We start from the raw sequence: 20,937 nt of genomic DNA on the forward strand, positions 1-20,937 counted from the left end.
TGATGTAAGTATTTATTTATTTTTTATGTGTGAGTGTTTATCCTACATGCATGTAGGGACACCATATGTGTACCTGGTGCAGGCAGAGGTCAGAAGATCCCCTGAAACTGGAGCTGCACATTTTTGTAAATCATCATGTGGTTGCTGAGAATCAAATCTGGTCCTCTGGAAAAGTTGCCAGTGCTCTTACCTGCTGCCATTATGATGGTTAATCTTGATTGCCAGTTTGTTTGGCTCTGGAATCAACTGAAAGACACCTCTGAACAGATCTTGGAGAACATTCCCAGGAAGAATTAAGTGAGGGGAGAAGACTCCTCCTCAGACTGGGTGGCACTTTCCACAGCACCCCAGAAGTAAAGAGGTCCAAGGAAAAGGCAGTGGTGCTTGCTTGAGTGTGCTTATCCCTAACTGACATTCCAGGATTCTCCAGGGATTTCTGAGGCTCTCAGTGTCATCTTGGGACTGTTGGGGTAACTAGCCTCATGGACTGAACAACTACTAGGTTCTCAGTGTATAGACAACAATCTTTGGATGACAGGTTCTGTTGTGCAAACCAATGAAATAAATCCTATTATAACTATGGGTTCTGTTCCTCTGGAAAACCCTGTGTAGTTAAATGGACCTCTTGTTGTAGGGAAAAGCTGCTTGTTCATCCCGACTACCCTGCTAGCTTAGCCCCAAAATAACCACACAGAAATTGTATTCATTAATACATTGGCTCTAGTTTCTTATTGGCTAGGTCTTATATCTTAATTTAACCTATTTCTATTAATCTGTATATAGCCACGGGGTAGTGGCTTACTAGGAAAGATTCTAACCGGCGTCCCTCTTAGGAGGAGAATCCATGGCTTCTCCCTGACTCTGCTTTCTTCCTCCCAGAATTCAGTTCTGTCTTCTCCACCTACCTACGTTCTGGTCTATCAGACCAAGACAGTTTCTTTATTCATTAACCAATGCAAGCAACACATAGAAAGAAGGACTTCCTACACCAACCCCTTTGTTCCTATTCCTAGTAGCCATGTAGAATAAATCTCCATTTTCTGCTTTGCACTATTGCTTACCTCTTTAATGGTCTGTTGAAGATGGATGGCTGAGCCTAGCTGGTTAGGGTTGCTGGCCTTGGGCTTTGACCCTGAGAACTCTAGTAACAAGCTGAGTATGTTACTGATGGAGGTTTTCTCTGCCTTCTATGATACACACACCCCACACACACTCTGAGCCAGACTTCCTGATCCAAGAGGCCTACAGGTAGCTAACATTTTGCTTTTTTCGAAAGGGTGAGTCCCTCTCTCAGTTTTGTTTGTAAAGTTTTCCTTTAAAGTCAGATTAAGGCATCGCCTCTTCTGCAGTAGTTATCATTTCCTTCACTGCATGGCACCATTTGATACATGTCTTCTTGCCTATGTCGGAACTGTCCCAAACAACCACAACTAGGCTGATTTAGCTATGATTCCTTGATTCCAAGCACACTTTGATTTGAGCTGGCAGAATATCTATATCCCCCAACTGCTTGCTGCATGCATGTCTGATCTTCAGTGTGAGCCTGGGCTGATGAGGCTGAATTTCTCAGTTAGAGCCTGGCTAGCTCCAGTGTCTAGCCGGACGTGGAACCCTGCTGGTCTTACCAGGCCACTTACATAAAAAAATGATCAGGGAAGATCCAACCAAAACTATATAATTGTCTGTCTCCTAGATATAATGGAAAAAGTCATTATAAAACTCCTTAATTTTACTAAGACACTGAAAACCCTGCTGTCTTTCAATCTAGGCTAGTGTTACCACACCCAAATACACACACCTGGATCCTGAGCACCTGAGGGTACCAAGCCGTTCTTGGCTGGAGCTTTTATAAGCCAAACCCCTCCGGATACTGGGCAAAAAGTTCAGAAACTAGATTCAGGAGCCCTAGAATCCTTTGACTGCGTTAATATATGTGTACATCAAGGTCTTTGGTGACCTCAAGAGCCAGCCGAAAGGTCCAAACTGGGAGAGGACAGAGAGAAAAGTCAAACCCAGTCGGGCACTGCCGGGTCCTTTTCGATCTAAGGAAACCCTAGAGCTCCATCTAGTGGTGATTTCATACTAAGGCCGGACTGTCCAATCTTTTGGTTTCTCTGTCCCACACTGGATGGAGGAAGACTTGTCTTTGAGCCATACATTAAATATACAAATACAAAAGCTACAAATCTCGAGAAGGAAAATGTCCTCACATAACATCCTCATCATGCCGTCTTAAAGTCTCCAAGCAGAGCTGAGTATGGTGGAGCATGCCTTAAGGCAGGCTGAGTTCAAGGCTACGCCTTGTCTACAGAGTGTGTTAAAGGGAGCCAGGACTACACAAAGAAACCTGTCTCAAAAATAAAATCACTAAGTAGGTCCAAGGTTTTCAACTCCCCCGTCCCATAGTGAACATATCTAAGAAATAAAAGTTCATTTTTCAAGACTTTTTATTGTTTTTGTTACACTACATATTTGACTCCTCTGTTAAAGGCTAGACTCACAAGACTATTTTTAATGTGACTAAAACAAGGAGACAAGGAGGGAAACAACCTATTTGACATTGCACTTGGGGATCTAATGCATCAACAGGTAGCTGCTATGGTAGAAGTATAATATATGTGGTTCTGTCTAAGTTCACAAGTGCTTGCCAGGCATTTTGGTTCTAATTTTACTAGACATACTTTATTCTCAAAAACATTAGCTCAGCCATGTGGTGGTGGCATATGCCTTTAATACCAAAACTATGGAGGCCAAAGGCAAGCTGATCTGTAAGTTCAACACCAGCCTGCAGAGTTAGTTCCAGGACAGCCAGTGATACACAAAGAAACCTTGTCTCAGAGAGAGGTGGGAGAGGGAGACAAAACAAAACAAAAAACTTGCTCAACAAGCAATGACATGAATAGATTATGATTGGAAATGGAGGGGTAATCGTGTCGAGAGAAGCAAGATCTAGAAAAGCCGAGTAAAGAGATTTAACTAAGCTTTTTCTTAGGTTTAATGTCTAATTGCATCTTTGTGCATTCTGCTTGAAAATTGGTTTATTTTTGTGGACTGAAAATGGAGTTGAAAATATATTAAAATGTTCATTATTTTCCTAGAAATCTTTAAATTTGTTTTCAAATTCTGGTTCCAGATTGAAAAACAGACTTATGCTGTTTACAGGGCTGTGCTTAGCCAATGTGTTGAAATACATACAATTGTTGGCCTAAATTTGAGCTTGCCATGATCTTAGCTTTATTTGGAGTGATGTTATGATTTGAAATATAAATATTGATAAATTGATTTTCATCTTGAAGGTACATTTTTAACTCATCTAAATGAGTAGTTGAATCTACTAAAAGAGGCTAAACCTGCAAGTCAGTATTTGGGATTTATTTTATCATATGTGTATGAGTATTTTGCATATATGTATGTGTATCATGTACATGCCTCATGCCAGAGGTAGCCAAAATAATGGCTGGAACTGGAACTACAGACAACTCTGAACTGCGATGTGGGCACTGGGAATCAAACCCAGACCTCTGCAAGAAGAGCAAGTGTTCTTAACTGCTGAATCATCATCTCTCAGCCCTGACTTTGAATTTTAAGGGAGGTCTTGGCAACTGTTCTTGGCCAATGCATACTTCTTTGCCTGGACTTATCTCCCAATAGGGAGAGACAGAAGATCAGGCACACTCTTGGGGCCATAGGGTACCTACAGCTAGGGAAAGGAAAAGGGAAACGGAATCTGATTTCTCAAAGCCATGCTCAATCTCCTCTGGAAATCTGCCCATCATTTCTAGTTGATCAAGGAAAGGAGTAACCGCACCTGGGGGCCCTTGTTAAGAGAGACAGGAAAATTGAGCAGCATTATGTGTTCATCTCTCTCGCCTGGCTGGCTCACCAGGTGCTATAGGCATGAATCTGAGTCCCAGGCCATATGCTCAAGTATCCAGTTCTTTGTGTACTGCAGCAAAGAATTAGATCAGAGACATGGCCAGAAACAGAAAGAGAGAGAGTTTAAGAAAGAGGAAGCACTCCGGAAAATGTGAGCGTGCTAGTGAGCGGAACCCCCAAGAGCATCGAACCATGAGTCCTGTGACTCTTTAGAGGTCTTTCAGGTAGCCCCCACCTGTCTTATGTTTGTATGGTGTCCTTTTCTTGAGTATGAAGTCCAGGAGAAGCAGCCCCTCCAGTCTCTCTCTGCCAACTGGATTCTTTCACGTGTTAACGTTGGTGCATCTTTCTCCTGTGGCTCTTCCGCTGCCCCACTCCCACTCTGTTCAGGGTTTCTCCTCACCCTCACTCCTGCACTCGCTGTTAGCACTGCTGACTGTTACACACCTCTTACCCTGCCTTCCTGGAGTCACCACGTGTTAGGACCCTCCTAGTCCTGCTCACTGTCACCTGTCTTTACCACCTTCTCAGATACATCTATGATCTGCTCATTTAAAATGTTCCCTTGCTGTCTTTGACTTCCTTTAACTCACGACAGACTCTAGCAATTATCTGGCTTCTTTATTCAAATGAATCCAATCACCTGTATCCTTCTATATACATTTCCAGTGAACCCTCCTGGAGTGGACTCTCTTAACTAAATCTAAACATATATTTTGTTTCCTTACATCTCCTTGCTCACCAGTTGAGGGTATAGTCTTGCAGCTATTCGCCTCCTAAATATGACAGTCTAAGGGGCTTACTTGCCATACTGGAACTCCATGCTTTGTCTGGGTCAGTCAAGTGGAAATAGTGCACTATGTAGTTAAAAGTTCAAAAGCCAAATGTTATTGAAGAGGGGTAGCTTCTGAAAACTGGGTTCTATGGAAGGGCATAGGGCCTGGCTCTCCTGGTTAATGCCGCACCTAGATCTACCTGCTGGCATAATTCTTCTCTTCTTTGGCCCTTGCTTCCTTCATCTTCTAATGTGATTGATAGTTTCTGAATTATAGGGCATTAAGTCCCAGATGGCTTTAGAATGTCACCTATTACCATCAGCTCCAGTGCCTGCCTCACATCCCTGAACCCATTCACAGTGCAGCCTGCAATAACCACCCTTTCCCCTCTCCAAAATGCGACTCAAACCTTCCATGCCTCCAGGTCCTACACCCCTGGGACAGACCAATGATGTCAGTCAGGTACCCAACATCCCTTCTCAGCTCTGAAGCAGGCCCTGAAGAAAGAAGATCTTGATCTAGTGTCAGTGATTTGGCTTTGCTGATCTGTCAGGGAAAAACTGTGGAGACTAAAAGGCCAAAATAAAAGCACACCTCACCATTCAACACTCAGAACCTGGCTGCTTCAAGCTGGATCCAGTAACTTGTGATGGCTTTGCATCATGGAATCCTCCTAATGATCCATGGATCCTCACCCAAGAGGCCAGGCTCAGGGAGGACAAATGCTGCCTCAAATGCATTACATATCAGGATAGTGATATGGACACTTCCTGTCTATCCAGATATGACATAGCAGAAATGGACCATGAACTAAGATGAGATAACTTCCCCCACTAAAGAACTTTTTCCATCTCAGGAGAGAGATTTTCTCTGAGAATTTTCTTTCCATGTTTTTGTTTCTCCTGTAATATATATTTTTTATTAAACCTCATATCAATTCTGATTTGGTAAATAGTTTACCTCTACACCATCAGATTGCTGTCCATAGCCTGATACCCAGAAAGCACAGAAAGGAAAACCTGTAGATTTGAGCTCTGTTTTATCAGTTGAACAGTAAAACTTTACTCTATTTGGCTCACTTTGAGAACAAAATTTTAAAGTAACTGAACAGTAAGACTTTCCAGAATGCAGAGGTTTTTTTGTTTGTTTGTTTGTTTGTTTGTTTTTAAGGACTCACACTTAACATTAGATTATTTGTAGTTTTGTTATTTTATGTATTTACTTGTGAGAGAAACAGTGTCTCATATAGTCCTGGTTGGCCTTAAACTTCATAGGTAATGGAAGATGACCTTGAATTTTAGATTCTACTCCCTCTACCAGAGCTGGGATTGCAGGCTTGTACACTTCCCCAGGTTTTGTAGGATCAAAGTCGGGGTTCAATGCAAGGAAAGTAAGCAGTCTTCCAACTGACATACATCACCAACTCAGTCTGTGTTATGTAAAAACTATAAAAATATCCTAACATTGAGTGAAGGGCTCAAATAACTAAAGAAACATTGGAATGACAACAGAAAACAAGGCTTCAAGACTCTGCCAGTACAGACTAGATAAACTGCCCAGTGAGAGTGACTGTGTGCATATTGCTGCACCAGCAGATTATATTTGGCTAGGTTCCTCAGTTGCTGAGCCAGGAACACAATGTAAACCACACCCAGTGGCCTGACAGACTAGTCATCTTAGGTTAAGTCGTCACTTGACCTTTTCTCACCACCCCACCCTGACCTCACCTACCCCTTCCTAGCCTGGGCCTCACATGGTTCAGTTGGGGAGGCTTCTCTCAGCAGTCCAGGCCACAAACCTTCAGCGAGGCCCTGAACAAATTACCCTGAGCCACAGCCCATTGAGTCCCAGGCCTACCTCAGACCCTGTTCTGTCCCTCCTCCCTTGTCCAGCCTCTACCCCTACTCCTACCCTCTCCTCAGAATTCCTGGTCTCAGAGGTCTCAACTCTCTCAAGTATGTGACTTCATCCCCTATTGTCTGTACCTCAGTCTGGGGATGCCCTAGCTTCTAGCAAATATCCCATCCCAGGCACGCCGGCTCTGGTATGTGAGAGCTTCTGCCTAGGACACAGTGAGTGGGTCCTGGTCATGGGTTTCACACTCTGGCTGCAGCAAGTTGGGACATCCCTCTAGCTGGGTTCAGGGACAACTGGGAGGATGGGACACTCCAGGAGTGGGTGGAGCCAAGGGACCTGAAGTTTGCCCTAGTTGCTGTTACCCTTGGGCAACACAAGGCTAAGCTTGGGGTGGCCTTAGATCCAGAAAATGAAAGGCCTCTCCCTGTCACCCATATGCCATATTCCTTCGGGGATCTGGAATCATGACTGTCCTTGTCCTGGCTCTTTTCAGAGTAGGCGAATTCCTCATGTTGATTCATCACGATTTGTTTGACTCACCAGTCACTTCCTCTGGGTGTCTAGGGACACTGCCATCCTGACCTCACCTCACTACTGCTCTCCACAGAGGTCACAGCTTCCCTATAGTGCCAACAGATTCAACACTTGCCCAGAAGGCTCAGCCAGGGCATTCCTGCTCTAGGCCAGACTATACCAGCCTCACCCTGCTTTCTTCCCTGTTCCCCAACCCTGGTGCTTCAGGCCTATTCATAGAGAATATTATTCATAAGATTCATAGAGAATCTTAGCATCTGTCTCTATTTCCCATCCATTTATCCATTTATCACCCCATAAAATCTGCTCACTCCTCTGCTTCCTCACTATCCTCCAAGAAGACCAAACAGCCCCACCCCTTCCTCTTCCTCTTCCATTTGGAGGCCACTGCACTCAACTCCGGACACCCACTCTGTCAACAGGTATTCTCCATGGCCCCAAACCACTCAGGTCCTTGTTTAGAACTAGCCCCTCTGTTTTGTCCTTATTCCTCTGTCTTTTCAGGCCACTCTGCTCTCCTAGTTGGCTTTTGGCTCTTTTCTCTCTATTCACCCTGTGTATTGTCATTCATCCTTTCCCTCCCTGGGAAAACCTCACCAAGGCTTGTAACTTCAAGCTATATGCACTGTACATTGACACTTGGTACCTAGACCTCTCCTGAACTTCCCATGGAAACTCAATCCATCTCAAAACTGAAACTGATTCTGGATCTGGTAGCACAGGCTTATTTTTCTGTGGGAAGCAGAAGGAATTTGAGTCTACCCTGGGCTAATTTAAGGCCAGCCTGAGTAACTTGATTTACATTGTCTCAAAGTAAAAAGTAAAAGGCGGGCTGGGCCTGTAGCTCAGTGATAGAATGTTTGCCTAACATTCAGGAGAACCTAGTTCTGTCTCCAGCACTGCAACAAACAAATAAACAAGGACTGCTGAGATGGCTTAGCTGGCTAAAGCATTTGCTCTGACAACCCCCAAACCTGCCTAAAGGAGGTAAAGGAGAACCAACTTCACAGATTTGTTTTCTAAACTCTACACACACGGTAACATAAGCCCATCCCCCTTAATAATACAATTTTTAAAGATTTATTCACTTTTCTGTTTTCCCACCTTGTTTGTCACACCCATTCACCTGTTGGACCAAGTCAGACATCTGGAGTCATGCTAGAGTCTACCTAGTCCACAAGCCACAAGGCTGGCTGCCCTCTTTTGTAAGTAGAAAAAGCTCATTACTATGGTTCTCCTCTTAGCTCCTTTTATCCTAGGGATGGCAGCATTGCTCCCTGTCTTGTTCCCACTCCTACCAGTCTTCTGCACTGCTGTGAAGCATGCTTTCCTAGCCGAATTCTGCTGCTGAGTGCTCTAGCTTGCTTTTCATTTTTTTTCTTTTCCTTTCTTCCTTCCTTCCTCTCTCCCTTCCTTCCTTTCTTTCATTTTTTTTCTCTTAATTGAGACAAGGTCTCTCTACATAGCCTTGGCCATTCTGGAACTCATTATGTAGACCAGGCTGTTCTAGAACTCATAGAGATCTGCCTGCCTCTGCCTCCTGAGTGCTAGGATTAAAGGGTTCACTGCTATGCCTAACTCTCTAGCTTGCTTTTGTTGATGTGATAAACTTTAGGATCAAAAGCAGCTGGTATATTTTCTCCTCTGGGTCATTTCCTCGGCCCATTCTCATTCCTCAGTTCTCAGTTCTAGTGTTAAGGACTCTGACACCTTTTTTGGGCCATATCCCTAAAGGCAAACTTATTGTTCTGCTTCTCCTTGTTCTTGCTCCTTATATTCAGTGCTGATACTGCACATACCTCACCACATTTCATCTGTTTGCACATCTGTACTGAAGCCAGAGACTGTCTCCAAGTGGCTCCTGGCACATTCAGTAAGTAAAATAAGTCTGTGGAACAAATGAAACAATTATGCCACATGTAGCAACTTTCCCAATTCTAGGTAGTCCATATAATAAAGTCATCAAAGCCGATGATCAAACATCAAACTAGCCAAAGAATAGGATTGTAAATGTTCTAAAGACTTTTGACTATGACATTATATAGTTATCTCACAGGCTAGGAAATACCCCATATCCTTTTTAAGGTCTAATATTGTGTTTAGACACGCTAATGGCCTGGGAAAACGGAATGGGCACTGTGTCTTTTTGGAGAAAAAGTCCGGGGAATGCTGCAGTGATAGCTAGACAATAGAGTTCTGTTCTACCCAATCGCTTTCTCCTTGAACTTAGCAAACAGATACCTTTCTCCCAAGAGACTGGGGTTCTCTGGCTCAGGGTGGGGTGGTGCTATGCTTTGTCTGTCCCCAACAAAACTCATGCTGAAGCCAACCGCTCATGTGAGATATTATAGGAAGTAGGGGTCTTTATGGAATGATTAGGTCATGAGAACTTTGCTATAAGTGAACTAATTCATTCCTGTACTAAAGGATTAATTGGGCAATGGGCTGTCTTTCTTGCCCACCTTATTTCTCAAGACAGGGGTTCTCTGTGTAACCCTGGATGTCCTGCAACTCTGTAGACCAGTCTAGTTTCAAACTCAACAGAGATCTACCTGTCTCTGCCTCCTGAGGGCTGGGATTAAAGGTGTGTGCCACCATCTTATGGCTGGCTATCTTGAACAGGTCTGTTATAAAGCCCATTCATCCATGCCTTTTGTATGCATCCCATTCACAGTGTTGAGCCCAGTACCTCATCAGGTCTCCGCAGAGTTCACACTAACAAGAAGACCCTCACTAACATACCGTCCCTCATTCTTGGACCCTCTATCTTCTAGAATCACAAACTAATTAAGTTTCTGTTCTTAATAAAGGTATATTGTATGTAGTACTCAGTCATGGTAACAACAACAACAATAAAGACTAAGACAAGTAGGCAATGTAAAGGGGAGCTTTCTGTCTTTGTTAAAAAGAATGAAAACATCAAGACCCAGCAATACCACTCTTTGGCATATACCCAAAGGATGTACACTCATACCATAAGGACATTTATTTGCTCGACTGTGTTCATAGCAGCATTATTCATAATAGCCGGAACCTGGAAACAGCCTAGATCCCCCTCAACCAAAGAATGGATAAAGAAAATGTGGTACATTTACACAGTAGAGTATTACTCAGCAGTAAAAACCAATGACATCTTGAATGTTGCATATAAATAGATGGAACTAGAAAAGAAAAAAACATCCTGAATGAGTTAACCCAGATCCAGAATGACAAACATGGTATGTATTCACTCATAAATGGATATTAGATGTAAAGCAAATAATAATCAGCCTATAGTCCTTGACTCCAGAGAAACTAGGTAACAAGGAGTACCCCAAGAGTGTCATACATTAATCTCCCTGGGAAAGGGAAATAGACAAGACCTTCTGAGAAAATTGGGATCACGGGGACAGGGGAAAAGAGAGGGTAGAAGGAGAGGGGGAGGGAAGAAGGGAAGGGAAGAGGAGAATCCGAGGGAACAGGATGGTCAAGATGGGGGAAAGACAGAGGGGGAGGGCAAGAAAAGAGAAATCTTGATTGTAGGAGCCATTATGGGGCTAGTATGAAACCTAGCACCAGGGACATTCCCAGGAATACACAGGATGAACCCAGCTAAGACCCTAAGCAATAGCAGAAAGGATTCCTGAACTGGCCTTCCCCTGTAATCAGTTTGATGACTATCTTAATTGTCATCACAGAACCTTCATCCAGCAACTGACAGAGACAGAAATCCACAGCTAAGCAGGGATCCAAGCTTCCGGAGTCCAGTTAAAGAGAGGGAGGAGCAATAATATAAGGAATGGGGTCAAGATCATGTTGGGGGATACCCATAGAAACAACTGACCTGAGCTAGTGGGCACTCCCTGACTCTGGACTGATAGAGGAACCTGCATAGGACCAAAATAGGCCCTCTGAATGTGGGTGACAGTCGTATGGCTTGGGTAGTCTGTGGGGCCACTTGTAGTGGACCCAGGATTTATCCCTGGTGCTTGAACTGGCTTTTTGGAGCCCATTCTTTTTGGAGAGATACCTTGGGAGAACCTTGGTCTTGCCTGAAAGTGATGTGTCAGACTGTGTTGACTCTTCATGGGAATCCTTACCGTCTTTGAGGGGTGGATGGGGGAAGGGTTGGGGGTAGGTGGGGTGAGCAGGAGGATGGGAGGGAGTGGGAACTGGGATAGATATGTAAAATGAGAAAAGATCATTTTAAAAAATAATTAATTGAAAAAGAATAAAGAATATAGGGTAACAAATTAAAAAAATGAAAACATTTTAGCCACTTCACCAAGGAGGAATAATAAATGGCATATATGTTTTATACGGCTTTCACTTCCATTCTAGAATACCCAAGGTAGCACTGTGAAATTTACCCTATTGCGTGACATTCCAATGTGGTTTTGTGATGGTTAGCTGCAATTGTCAGGTTGGCACAGTCTAGGATCACCTGGGAAGAGCGTATCCATGATGTTTTGTCTCCATTGGGTTGGCCTGTGGGCATGTGTGTGAGGGATAGTCCCAGTTAAGTGAGTTGATGTGAGAAGACCCTGCCCACTTTGGGTGGCACAATTTCCTAGGCAAGAGTTCCTGAACTGTTAAGAGTACAGAGCTGTGCAGAGCACAAATGTTTCTCTCTGTTCTCCACTGTGGATGTGATATGAGAAGCTGTCTGAAGCTACTGCCTTGATTTTCCCATCATGATGCACTGTGCCCAGGAACTGTAAGCTGAAATAAATCTCCTTTCTCCCTCAGTTGTTTTTTGTCAGGGTGTTTTGTCACATAAATAAAACTAGAATAATATTCAAGGAGAGCATTCTATTTGATCAGGAAGGTTATCTTCCAGGTCTCTGAGACCACCTGGCTATAATGCAAGCCCAAAATTTAGCTCCTATCTCCCATGGTTTAGGACAGAGTTTTCTGGCCCCTGGAGCCAAAAGTCTCCTGTAGGAAGTCTGAAGTGAAGTGTCAGTGTTTACAGAAGAAATGGATGGTTGGGACTGGAGAGATGGTTCAGCATTCAGTAGTGCTTACTGCTCTTGCAGAGGGCCTGGCTTCTGTCCCCAATGTCCACTTCATATGGCTCACTACAGCCTGTAACTCTATCTTCAGGGCATCACACACCCTCTTCTGGCCTCCACAGGCACTTGCACACATATGACATACACTCACACAGTGACACACACTACACATACATGTTTAGAAGTAAAATAAATATGCCATTGTGATTTAAGCTTATAAATCCCAGGAACTCAGGGGGTTGAATCAGGAAGATCACAAGTTTAAGGCTTACCTGGACCGTAAAGTAGATTCAAGGCTAGTCTGGGCAGCTCAGTGAGACCTTGTCTAAAAAGAAAAAGGGTGGGGTGGGGATGTAGCACAATGGCACAGCAACTTGCCTAGCACCTACTTTAGGTTCAATACTAGGTGTGGCAAAGGAAAAAGAGATGTGGAGGAGGGAGGGGGTAGAGATAGAGAGGAGAATTGAGAGTTGAACAAAAGAAGGGAAGGGGGGAGGGAGGAAGCATTGCTGTCAAGTTCCAGAAACTAACCCAGGCAGCTGTTATCTTGTTATAGCCTGACCCGTACAGCATAATGCCAATGTTGTTCTTGGAAAGATGTACATGATGAGTTATTCTAGCTTTAACACAGGACTACTTTTACCTTAGAGCAAGGCTACTGCTGCCTTTGAACAGATGAGAAGGAATTTACCTGAACAAACTATTCCTGCAGTCTGTCCTAGGGCAGCTTGACACCACTGTAGAGAATTACACTCTTGAAAGAGTAGGTCAACACCCTCAGAGGTTTGGCTCCCTAGGAGCCCATGCCTGCCTTGCCTAGACAGCCAGTCCCCAAAAGAGACAACCAACTCTGTAAAATATATTCCTCAGCAAAATAATAGATGTCTGCCCAAACAATTAGACCCAAGCTCCTCATTAGTGTCCCACCCAGTAAGACTAAAGATTCAGGGCACTGCCACATTGACTGCTTTCATAGAGACACCTCCCCTGCCACCAGCCCACCAAGAAAAATATCCCATTAGAAGGCCTCTGTGAAGTTTTCTCTATTGCCTTGCTCACAGTAGCTGTACTTAAACATATCTAATAAACTCTAATTCTGCCTTCTCTCTTTTATGAACTCACTCATAGTCCATCTGTCTCTTGCTTGTTAATGTATCTCATGCTTGTTCATGCCATGTCACACTTGTTTTATCTTCAGCAGCGTTCGATGGGCATAATTGATACATGTTTGTAATTATAGTACGTGGGTGGCTAAGACAGAAGGATTGCTGTTTTGAGGCCACTCTGAGACATCAAGACCCTGTCCCAGAAAAGGCAACTAGCTGTGTGCTAGGAATATAGTTAAAATCATCTTATGTGACTTAGAATGTGATGCCTAAGTTTGCCACCAGGCAGCTCAGTTAAGAGCGATTCCTCAGAAGCAAGTCCCAGGCTAGCCTCCATGCAGGTCAGATGCAAACCTAACCAAGAACCAGCCGATGAACCAGACCCACGTGAGCCCTGAAAGCACAAAGTTACTACTGAATGAAATGATATAAAAATTGAAGCTTTGGGAATGGTCTCTAGACTTCTGTAGTATCTGTGTTGATACTCATCAGCAAGAGGGCTTGCGCCTGTGCATGGCTGTTGCTTCAGTGACTGTTGAACTTCCAGCACTGTTGCTGGGCTCACAGTCCACTTGTCAGTGCTAGCCATTGGCTTACAGTCTCAAGGACCCCTGCAACTTGAACTAGTGCCATCCTCCCAGCCTGCCACAACTGAAGGACTTCACTGTGAATGTGGGTCAAGCCTGCAAGATTCTGAAGCATCCTCACTGGAGGAGACTCCCCAGTGGAACCCTGTAGTAGCATTTTCTGTCCAATCAGCTGTTGCCTGCTTGGTGAGATGTCTGCTTCACTTTTATATTAGTGAATATTATATTATATTATATATAATATATATTATTTTATATTATATTGTATTATGAGGAATGTTTGTGTGAGTAAGCCAAGGATATTTGAGAGGCGAATCTTGTGTGGACATCCTGACTGACTGCAGAGTGCCTTACAGTCCACAGGCTGTACTCTCCACACTGGGGATGGTAGTTCACACCTGTAACCCCAGCATCTGGAAGGCTGGCAGTAATATTGTTATGAGACTGAGATCTGCTTGAAATACATAGTGACGTCCAGACAGAGTAAGTGGAAGACTGTTTAAAACTATAACAAAACTCCCAAACAAACAAAAAACGTGCAAAGCTAGTTGTAGACTGATTTTAAAAAGTGTGGATATATGACCTCTAAATGAATGGTTTTGCTAAAATGTAAGAAAATGCATGAGAAGCAGGAGGACTTGTGCAGGTTTGGAGTTCTTGAACTCTTATGACCGGGTGTTCTTTAAAAAACAAAATTCCAGAGTAACAAGATTCTCAAAATTTAAGTTTTAAATGCAAGAGTATATACTTTCAACAGTAAAGAGATAATGGTGACTCAGGTCATAGCCATCTTCCAGGTTTCTGGCATAGTGGGACCAACAAACTTCATGGCCCCGCCTGTTCTGGGTACTGTCTTCCAGGTGCTAGGTTACTGTGTTGAGCTGTGCAGTGCAAATGTCATCTGAGCCATCGAATAAGAGACTGATTAAACATAAAACAAAGCAAAATGTTAAAGACAAAGAAAAGCAGTACCACTCTTGTGCTATTGAGTAAGACATTTTTCAGTTTTGGTTTTCTTTTTCTTTCTTTTTTTTTTTTTTGGCAGACAATTTCTATATTTCCTAGTAGTTTGCTCACTGTTTCTGATAGTCACAATTAAAAAGGCAAATGATATACTAAAGCCCGCTGTGGTTGTGACCTTAAACACAATCCTTCCAGCTCCTTCCAGCTCTGGTTGGTTGTTTCACTATAGTTCCTCAAGCTGCTTCTTGGCTTTTTGCTGTCTCTTCATCTCTTCCCATGCCTGACTCCCACTCAGTTTTCTGTTTGCCTTGTAAAGGTGCTGAGGATGGAATTTTAAATTTTAAAATTTATTTTTTGAAAATTTCATAGATGTGTATAATGTATCTTTAATCATGTTCCCCACCCCCAACTTTGGCTGGAAATTCCCCCTCTTCCCAACTTCATTTCCTCCTCCATCTCTTCCTTCCTTCCTTTCTTTCTTTTAAAGATAACCCACTGGGCCCACTTAGTACGATTCATGTAGACCAGGGTATAGGGTTGTCCTTATAGGCAGGGTTGGCTCATAGGCAGATTTCCAGGTGCAATACCCCTGACTTTACCTCTCCTAGAAGCCATCAACTACCAGTAGCTCCTCTTGAGCTCTTTTCTTATCCATGCTGGGATGTTGACTACCTTTCTTGTATAGGTAGATCAGCTGAGTTCATGGATACAATGGCACTGTTGTGTCTAGAAGACACTGTGTTATAGCAGTCCTCTGAACTGGGCTTTTACATTCTTTCTGCCCCCAGAGACCAAAGATTATCAAACAAAAAGCTAATGCTAGGTATGAGATACTTTGGAGTATGTGGAGTTGCTAGGTAAGAAGGTCCTAGAGACCCTTAAATAATACATGCTATTGTCTTTCCTCCTGGTTTCCCACCACAACTCAATGGAAAGATCCTATTACTGAAGTCGCCACACAGTTTGGTTACACAGCTTGAAGAAATCAAGCTGGTACTGATCTGGAAGCTTCCTCCATGCTGGGTAGCTATCGTTTTACCAGGTTCTAGGCAGGATGCCAGGAGAGATCCCGCTTGGTATTCTCCATACTCTTCTTTTAGTCTTGTATCTGGAGTTTTTGTTTGACTTTTTTTGTTTGAACTTGTATTGATGTATTTTATATGTGGTCTCTCTCTCATCTCTGTCTGTCTGTGTGTGTGTGTGTGTGTGTGTGTGTGTGTGTGTGTTGCAAATGATTGAAACTTTAGATCTTATGTATGCAGGACAACTATCACAGAGCGACATCCACCTTCCTTGCCTTCTGTATTTCTTCGTCCTCGCACAGTGACCTTGTCTTCATCTATCCATCTATCTGTCACCTTTACTAATATGTAGGTGCTTCCAGTGCCTGGACACTTGCTATGAGTGGAGACTCAGTCTCTGAAAACCCCCTTGGAAAAGTAAGAAACCCAGGAGACTGATGAGTCACTGATACCGTGATACACTCCTGTTCATTTTCTTCCTTTTCCTGGACCATTCAGGGTCCACAGGGCTAAGGTTCTCTACCAGAGATAAGCACAGTTAGTTCTTCATTAAATGAGGAAGAGAAGAGGGAAAGGAGGAGAAAATAGAGAAGACCTATGAGTGATGGGAAACTCACCTTTATATTCTCCATCAGACTTTAGAGACTGCTTTGCTAGGCTTTATAAAAAAAAATTGCTAGCACAGGGAGCTGAGTTGGAGAGGGAGATCAGCGACAGAGTGTGGGTTTAGCATAAAGAAGCTCTGGGTCCAGTTACTGGCAGGAGGGGGTAGGGTGGGAAGATTCCCATAACCCACCCACTCCTGCCCCTCAGGAATTACCTAAAGAGAGGGAAGATGGTTCCTAATGTGATTTCTAGTGGTGCCCAGTGTGGACACAGTAGACAACTGAATCCCAGGCCTTGGTCACATTAGCACTAGCATTACTTACCCATTGGAGGACTTCACCTACTGTGTACTTCTAAATGGCTCCTTTTGACTGCCACCACGTCTCTCATTATAAGTCCAGAGGAATACACACCATAAAATGTGACAAACGCACATTGAACAACCTCGTGTTGAGGGATCTTTCTGGGAGGATCTGGAAACATTTCCTTAAGGGAGTTTACTAAATCAGAGACCGTCCTCCAGGTGTTGTGGAGGTATTTCCTCTGCTGAGGCATTACTACTGGATGTCATGAAGCAGAGCTGCTGTGGTGACCTACAGAACACCTTGGCCCACAGACTTGACAGTGAAGTGAACAGACAGCCAGAACCATGGTCATGGTAATGAGGCCGAGAGGGTAACCAAAGGCTTCTGCTGTCTCCAGGTGCATGTACTCCTGCCCCCACTACATGTACCATAGTTAAAAACCTAAAATCATAGGAATCAGTCACATGCACACAAAGGAGTACTGTATAGCTGGGGAAAAGAATAAGCAAGATCTCTTTCATATGGAGGGAGCTATATAACACCCAGACAAACATACATACATACACACTCACACATACCCAGCACCCACATACATATACATACACACATATACTCAGCACACGCACACACATACAAATATACCCAGCACATGCACACACATACACACACAGACATACACATATGCCCAGTACATACACACACCATACAGAATTATTGATCACAGAATGTTAGTCTTTTTAGGAAAGGGAAAATTACAGTTCTATGTAGAATTTTAATATATCCATTCACATTCATCTTATATACACACAGTATTTTTGCATAAAAATGCTGAAAGGATAAAATGGCATAAAATCTTGGAGTGGAGGGGCTGGAAAGATGTCTAAGGGCTAAGAGCAGGTACTGCTCTTCCAGAGGATCACAGTCCAGTTCCCAGTTCACAACTCTAGTTCCAGGGGTAATCACACTATCTTCTTCCTTCTGATGGCACTGAGATCATGTATACGAACCCATATTAGACACAGTATACACACACAATTGTCTAAAATCTTAAAAACAAGCAAAAAACCCCTCTCAAAACGAGAGTGAAATGAATGAAGGATAATAAGATGTTCTGAGAATGCCTTTGCTTTTTCAGTACTTCAAACTTTACAGTGGGGGTGGCCTCCTAGTTTTCTACCAACATATTCTAGGCACAGGGGCCAAGGTCGCTGGTTAACATTCTATAAATTAGGACAGCCCGCACAGAAATAGCCACTGTAAATGTGAACATGGTCATTGGTGGGAACCCTGGGTTTAGGATAAGGGCAAAGGAGACAGCAAAGAATCTGATGTTTTAGAGCTGACCTTTCCTTTAAGGTTTAAAACCCGACCAGCATTCTCCACATCGGCTCAGCCTGCTTCCTAGAAGGAACACAAGATGGTAGACAGGGTTTTCATTTTCATCTATGCGAGATGTCAGCGCTTGCAAGACTGACTTTTCCAGAATGGAGTAGTGGAGTCTTTGGACATGGGCACTGAGCGCTTCTCTGTTTCTGTGCCTGCGGGACAGGCGCTCTGCCTTCACCCCAGTAAAGTCTTTTCCCCTCACTTTAAACGTCTGTCCTGCTCTGTCCCCCAAATGCTGGTATACTTCTGGTGTTACTAAGGCTGACAAACGGTCTAAAGGGCACAGTAAACAGGCTGTAGAAAACCACCCAGAGACTCCAACTAGAGTTTTGTTAACATCACCTCATTCCTGTAGCCTGGAATTAGCCAAAGCTTCAGGAAAGTACTAGAAAGATCAAAGGCAGCTGGCCAGGAGCCAGAGGATGGGCTAGGTTGTAGGGCTTCAGTGGCTCACCTGGCCCTGCTCTTGACTAAGGGCTGTGGCCAGGGCTCCAGACTCCACCCTCTTCCCCCGCCCCTCAGGTATTTGAGGCCCCGGGCGCGGCTGGCTCCTCCTAGTCTCCGCTCAGCTCACTACTGACCAGGAACCGAGAGTCCCGGGTATGCTCTGCTGTGGGCTAGCTGTGGCGCGGGACGCGGGCGGGTGTAGCGTGACTCTACAGTCCTGTGGTCCCAGCTCGGGTTCCCTCTGCTGCATAGTGGCTTCAGAGGCCCGTGACGCAGCTGGGTTAGTAGCCTTCTGGTCCTGGCCGGTTGGTGCCATCGGCGGCCAGGACCAGATCCTGCAGCGTCCTTAGAGGAGGCGGCTGGCGCAGGATGGGGGCAACTCGGAGCCAGCCCGGCTGTTGTGCCGGGGTCCCAGGCTACAGGTGACCAGTCGTCATGTCCCTCGGTCACTAATGATTCTAGAGACCCCGGAGACGCGAGCTGTTGACGCACTGCGAAGGGCGTTGGGATCTAGGGTGGGGGTGGGGTGTGGAGGGGTTCGGAACGAGGCCAAGGGCTGGGTGTTCTGGCACTCTTTCCTGTCCAGTGTGCATGGGTCCTGCAGGGGCTACGCCCCAGCTGTGCTAGGAAGTTCCGACAAATCCTCAGTGCTGGGGAGGATTTCAAACATAGAAATTTATGAGAAAACATTCCAGATCTTTGAAACTTTTCTTTCTTAAACTCACGCCAGAAGAACTGTTGCGAGATTTAAGTCTGTCGGGCTAGGAGGAAGGACATGAGCAAAGTTTTGACAGAGTTTCTGTGCCAGATGAAATTGGCATGTGAGTTAGGTTTTTCCTCCCTTCCTCTTGTTTGTTGATGGACCCAGGGCCTTGCTTTGCTGAGCAATTGCTCTGCCACTGAATCACAGGCCTGCTCTTCCCCCTTACTGCTTAGATTTGTTTAGAGTGAGAAGGATGGGAATCTAACATTCATGTGGTGTCGGGAAGCTGGGTGGGAGGAAAAACTGGGTGAGGCTTGGCACTTAATAATTTCTGGCTTACTTGGAGGTGATTGCTTGTAATAAAACTCTTCCGGAGGCTGCCCGTTTCCTTCCTCCAGTAGTTGAGGACTTGGGTGTGGAATCTGATGCATCAAGTAACCTTTGGAAACTGTGCGATCAGGGACTAACTTCATAGTGCTGGGGCACATGTTATCACTGTTATCAGTGTACATGGGGAGTGTCCCAGTGTTTCATGGCTGCCCTGAGTGACTGTGTGCACTATAACTAGTGTCCTCATACAGAGTGGGTGCATTTGGGTCACTCTTGGCTCAAATACACCAAGTTTATTGGGCTCCCCATACCTACTATTGCCATACATGAATTTCAAATGAACTCAGCATGAAATAGCAAGTAGAAATCAAAGTCTGACAGAAAACATTGTAGGAGAACTGAACTGTGTTGCTGCACACCTGTAATCCCAGCCAGCACTCAGGATGCTGAGGCAGGGGGATAAGAGTTTGAGGCCAGCCTGAGCTGTATAGACCTATTCAGACCCTCTTCCCTTTCTTGCTTTCTAAACTGTACAGTGTATGGTAACAGGACCATTTGTCTAGTGTTTACATTGTGTTGGGTATTTTCTCATTTCCAGACCATTTAAAGTACATAGTAGCATGTACATTGGTTAGGTCAAATATTAAGTTATTTTACATGTGTAAATTGAGCACTTGAGGATTTTGGCATCTTCAGATACCAACTGATGTCAAGGAATGACTGTACTTAGGGCAGCACCATTTTCCGGGCTGCACAAAATGTAGAAAACTAGATAAATGCACAAGTGTTCATCTCCCCCTGACCTCTGGAGGTATGAGGAGCTCTGAGCCAAAGGAAACCCTCACTGAATTGCTTTTGTTGGGGTATTTTATCACAGCAGCGCATGTTAGGGAAGTCCTGGATGAGGTCAGTTCAAGAGTTTAGCATCTGACAGATGGGTAATGCAGAAAGAGAGAGCACAGAGTCAGTCTCTGAGAAAGGAGCAGTACATTCAAAACTCTCTGGAGTGAAGGGGAAATTCCCTTCACTTGCTAGTTTTGAAAGGGTCTTCCAAGAGCCCAGCAAAATGCATGAGTCGAGCTCAGAGAGGGACACAAAAGTGGGTGTTTCAGAATATCAGAAATAAGAATAAGTTCATAAGCTTTCAGAGTTGAGGTTCGAAAGGGCCTCTGAGGATATGAGGTCGGTATATCATCACGCCCTCAAACAGCAAAACTCTTAGCTGGGAAGTAGTGGTGCCATAGCTGAATGACTGGATGTAAAGTCACATGGAACCTTTTCTAGATCCTGTCAGACTCAGTGGCATGGAAGAATAATGAATTTTCAGATGTTCAAGAAACCAGAATAACTGTTTCTTCCTTAGAAAGTTGTACAGTGTGTTGCATCAATATAAGGGAATAAATAATAAAACAAGAATATGTTTGGGCCCAGAGCAGATGATATAT

The 20,937-nt window shown here is 44.2% G+C and overlaps 1 protein-coding gene across 3 annotated transcripts in view; it reads left to right on the top strand.

Annotated features, from left to right (window-relative positions):
• Nucleotides 1-20,937, top strand: part of LOC121433919 (serpin B6) — a 56,947-nt gene that overhangs the window by 24,055 nt on the left and 11,955 nt on the right. Inside the window, exon 1 of one of the 3 annotated variants that reach the window (XM_041632598.1) lies at nt 18,530-18,612. The exons of 1 other annotated variant lie outside the window; for it this stretch is intronic. Coding sequence is in view for 1 of the 2 variants with exons in the window: in XM_041632597.1 (XP_041488531.1) it covers nt 18,829-18,881 (53 nt within the window). In the remaining variant the exon portion in view is untranslated. Of the gene's footprint in view, nt 1-18,529; nt 18,613-18,813; nt 18,882-20,937 lie in introns of those variants that run through there. One more of the 3 variants, XM_041632597.1, reaches the window with a different exon arrangement.

Source organism: Microtus oregoni, unplaced genomic scaffold (assembly GCF_018167655.1).
Source record: "Microtus oregoni isolate MIOR12 unplaced genomic scaffold, Mior012 000042F_ref0000377, whole genome shotgun sequence".
Taxonomy (NCBI): Eukaryota; Metazoa; Chordata; class Mammalia; order Rodentia; family Cricetidae; genus Microtus; species Microtus oregoni.